We start from the raw sequence: 4597 nt of genomic DNA, 5'->3' as shown, positions 1-4597 counted from the left end.
TCTGCCAACTAGCTGCTTCTGGCCTCTCTCCTCTGATTTCATTTTCTTGGAGGACTTTGAATCTATGATTTTGAAAAGAGCTACCCATGGAGACCACTTTTCAGCAGCAACCACAGTGTCAGCGTTAGTTAAACAGGAAAAGGCAAGTGAGTCAGCTGAAGACAAGACACTCTCTCAGCTCTATGTAGACATAACTGGGGGTGGGGGTGGGGGGAGCCATCTCTCTCCATTTTGCCTTGCAATTAAATAAAATAATGTAAAATAAAATAAAATGTAAATAAAATTTAATTAAAAATAATGCCATCTTTAATTTTAAACATGCCATTCTGTATTTTATTATGGCATTAATGAAAAGGGTAAATGAAATTAATTTCATATTAATGAGATGTATTTCATTTGACTTCATTTTGTGTTAATCTGTAATTTTAATTAATACAATTTCTGATTTTTATTATATTTAAACAATATTTAATTAAATTTGTTTTGATTAAATACCTGTGGAATTAAGAGAAAATAAATTAAAATAAAAAATAAAAGGGCATTAATAAAAATGAAAAATGGCATAAATTTTATATTAATTAATTTTAATTCATTTAATTTAATCTTTCTGCTAATCAATTTAATCTGTAATTTTAAATCATTCAAATTAATGGATTTTTCAACTAATTCAGTTTTTAATTAACTACATTCAAATTACTGTAACTGTTCATTAAATTTACCTTCAATTAATTAACCATGGAATTAAGATAGAATTTAATGAAATGGAATTAAATAAAAGCAAAATGAAATAAGTGTGGATCATATTCAGGAGCATGTTGTATACAAGAAAATATGGTACTTGCATCCTACTTTTTCCTCAGGTGGGAAACTGAGGCAAAGGGTGGAGGCAAGGGGGGGGGTGTCAGCTCTCCACAGATCCCAGTGCGATTGAGGCCTGATGCCCCGGAGATACCAAGCGGGCAGTTAATGCAGCAGAAGGACAAAGAGGCTGGGGAGGAATAAGGGGGCACAGCCTGTCACCCAGAGGCTTCCACTGGCTGGTGCACGGGGCGCTGGGCTGCAGTCCTGCCGGGTCAGGTTGTAGGTGAACACGCCGGCCTCCAGGGTGGTCAGGTGGCAGGCAGTCTGTGTAGCACAACCATGGGCAGCGAAGGGAATGGCAACACCTCCTGTAGGGAGAGCAGTGCCAGTACCCATCAGCCCCAGCCTGTCCTGACTCTGACCTTCCTTCTCCTAACCCCACACATGCCCTCCTGACTGTTCTCCTCTGACCTCATCTACTTGTAGGATCTGGTCTTCTTGGACCTCATGGTGAAAAGCCATACTTGTGTGGTCTCCTCAGGAGCTAGAAGCCAGGACATCTGGGTTCTCTCCCAGTTCTGGAAAGGGAGTGGAGGCTGAGAGGTCTCAACTAGAGTAGGACATCTTGAAAAACCAACCACCAAAACTACAAGCTGAATTTTCTAAAAAAAGGGATTTCCAGAATGCCATTGGCAACCACCCCTGTTCTAGGCCTGATGTAATGAAACTTACTGTGCTAAAAGGAAACACTGAAGCTCCCTGTCATTGATTTCTCCACCCCTCTCCAATGGGAAGCCTTGCAAGGCCTCAGTCCTTCAACTGAAGGCTGATGACATAAATTAGATGGGGACATACCTTGAGAAATCTTCCCAACTGCATAGATACATTGGTCGGCCCCTCCCTTGCAGCGGAGGTTCCCAGTGCTCTCGCAGGTACTAAACCCCGGGGCATAGCATGTGGGGCAATGAAGGCCATTAGGAACACTGTTGATTGCTGAATCTAAAAAACAAAACACAAGAAACCGTCTTGGGAGAAATAATTATCAATAAAGAACAGCCATGAAGAGTAGAACTGCCAAAAAAAAATTTATAATTGGTAATTCTTACATCCCCACCTCAAATTTGTCATCTTTCACTAGAAAGTGTATATTCCCCCTCCCCTTCATTTGAAAGTGTTGAAATTTTTCCATTTCCAAGAAAATGGTCAAAATCTGTTTGAGAGAAATGAGATCTGTTGTTCAGCACAATGCTCAATATTTTGGTGGGGGAAAAAATACGATGTGGGATTCAAACTGGAATTCAGCTTTGCTTTCTCTGGTTTTGGAAGGGAAAAGCAGCTGAAAAAACAGACTGTGATTGCCATGGCTCTACTGGAAATGGATAATGACTCCCATTCCAAATCTGGGAGATGTTCACAGGAAGCAGAAGACATATTGGGCAGGGGAAGGTGATCTGGCACTTTGGGAGGTCATGGGCTAATCTGTGCAACTCCTACCAAAATGGTTAGTGCCTACTGGACTAAGCCACCAATAACCATACGTACTGGACCACGTCAACTGTGCGTTACAGTCATCAGTGTTGCAAATCTCTGACTTGATTTCCACCATTGTGGCCTCCCCAAAGTAAAGACCCACAAAGCCAGTGAAGCTTTTCTTCGAATTGGTACAGGACTGATACGTGCCGGTACTTTCAGCTCCTGTTGGAAAGAAGGCCAAGATTTTAAAAAATCCCCCCAAAAACCCCAATAAGACTCACCCATTCAGCAGATCTTGTTATCGGAGACATTCATAACATCCACAATCCCTATATCTCACAGTCTTATCTTCAAAACACTTTAGGTGCATCTACATGTGCCAATTTAAGGCACTTGAGCCTGATTTAAGGTGCATTAAGAGCACATATCTACATGTTCATGCCCTTAATATGCCTTAAAATGGTGATTTTCGGCTATATGCACCTAAATTTGATACCTGCTTTTGCAAGTATCAGTTTAGGTGCCAATCGATAAAGTGGATTAACGCATGTGAAGACACATTAAGGTGCATTAACACTGCGTATGGACTGACTTGGGACTAACTTTAGTCCCACATCAATTCACGCACATGGTGTTAATCTGCTTTAACATGTGTACATGTAGACATGAGCCTAAATCACCTTCATGTGCAGTAAGCTCCTGAGCATTAAATTTAGGCTTGCCTAAATGCTCATGTAGACACACACTTTGACTACATTTTCTCTTGAACATCACCACCCCACCCACCACCGCCACCTACCATCTGCCTCCCCACAAAAAAGCTACAGGAGGTTTCAGTGCACACTGTATGTGAGAAATACGGTAAGAGCAGTTCCTTTTACCTGCCAGGAAACAGTGAAAGTGAAAGGGGGCAGAACAAGGAGCAGGCCTGTTCTCCCAGCCCCGCACTGGGGGATTTTACAGGATCCCTGAGCTTCTCTTCTTCTTTCTACTCTTTAAGAAAAGGTGAGTGTAGGTGATTGCCTTTTCCACAGGTTTCACCACAGATTCCCTCCCCAGCTCTCCAAAAAGCAGGTCACTTGAGTGTTCATCACACACAGAGGTGCTAACAGCTTCTGAAAGTGCCCTTGAAGGCTGGTTGAAGGAAGGAAGGCAGGACAGTGAGTCATGACATCCGCTACTGCACTCTGGGGTGGCATGAGTTAAGCATGAGTGGAGCCGGAGTCATAAAGTCCCCTTGCAGGAACGGGAAGAGGGGAAGGAGAGAAAGCAGTCTACCCTACTGTGCTGCAGGACCTGGCCAAACACAATAGGAGGCACGTCTACATGAGACGCTTACTGCACATTAGCCTAATAACACTGTGCGGTAGTATTGTGGTTATTAACCGTGCTAATAGCCTACTACACAATGTTATTAGGCTAATGCACAGTAAGTGTCACTTTTAAAAAGTGGGTTGCCAATACTGTATAGTAAATCAGTAAAGATGTCCCACTTTAAATGATGCCCACCAGCCTCCACTCCCTTCTCAGATCTGGGAGAGAACCCAGGTGTCCTGGCTCCTAGCTCCTGGGGAGCACACACAAGTATGGTTTTCCTCCATGAGCTGTGTGGTCTGAAGACCAGGTCCTGCAAGTAGCCTGAAGGGAAGCAGTCAGAAGTACTAAACTAAATGTGCAGTAACTAAGGCACATTAATGAACATGTAGACATGTCCAGTGTGTGTGTGTGACTTGCCACACATTCAAATTAAAGCTTGATAGAAACCAGCTACAAAAAGAAGTGTTCTATATTTTCCAAGCCACATCTTTGTGCAATAATGACTTCGCCTGTGCAGCCTAAATAATGTGTGTAATGAAGCTGTGAATCATGTGTCTGAGGGCACCTATGACTCCATCAGTCACCACACCGGTCTCCACACTACTCACCAAGGGTGTTGTGCTCTGAGACAAAGATGCAGGCATCCTGAGTAGAGCGGCAGACCTGCGGCACATGAGAGCACCTCCCCCCAGACTTGCAGTCGAAACAGGAGAGGGAATTTTCTGAAAAGGAGAAAGAAGGGGTGGGGGGGAAAATCTCATTGCTTTTCTCCTGATATTTGTGTCTATCTGATTCTTCTGTGTGAATATAGCAACCACTGGAAGATGCTCTGACCACGCAGGAAGGAACTTACCTCTGATTATCTGAGCTCCTGTCACAGTGAGGAGGGCCAAGAAGAGATTAAGGGTGAGGGGAGGCTTCATGGTGACAGGAAAAGAACTGAGTTCCAGTAGGACCTGTTTTTTTGCCTGGAAGACACCAGAGACTGACAAATCAAGGTCTTATT

At 43.2% G+C, this 4597-nt stretch overlaps 1 protein-coding gene across 2 annotated transcripts in view; it reads right to left on the bottom strand.

Moving 5' to 3' along the window:
• Positions 1-640: 640 nt before the first annotated feature.
• LOC112552053 (phospholipase A2 inhibitor and Ly6/PLAUR domain-containing protein-like) overlaps positions 641-4597 on the bottom strand; it is a 5974-nt gene continuing 2017 nt past the window's right edge. Inside the window, exons 2-6 of one of the 2 annotated variants that reach the window (XM_025216472.1) lie at positions 4445-4559; positions 4200-4313; positions 2344-2496; positions 1657-1800; positions 641-1169 (exon numbers count right to left, since the gene is read on the bottom strand). In XM_025216472.1, the coding sequence (XP_025072257.1) occupies positions 964-1169; positions 1657-1800; positions 2344-2496; positions 4200-4313; positions 4445-4514 (687 nt within the window). In that variant the 5' untranslated portion in view covers positions 4515-4559 and the 3' untranslated portion in view covers positions 641-963. The remainder of the gene's footprint in view (positions 1170-1656; positions 1801-2343; positions 2497-4199; positions 4314-4444; positions 4560-4597) is intronic. The other variant, XM_025216471.1, reaches the window with a different exon arrangement.

The sequence above is a fragment of the Alligator sinensis genome, unplaced genomic scaffold (genome assembly GCF_000455745.1).
Source record: "Alligator sinensis unplaced genomic scaffold, ASM45574v1 scaffold850_1, whole genome shotgun sequence".
Classification (NCBI taxonomy): domain Eukaryota; kingdom Metazoa; phylum Chordata; order Crocodylia; family Alligatoridae; genus Alligator; species Alligator sinensis.
This window is presented reverse-complemented; position numbering and strand designations above follow the sequence as displayed.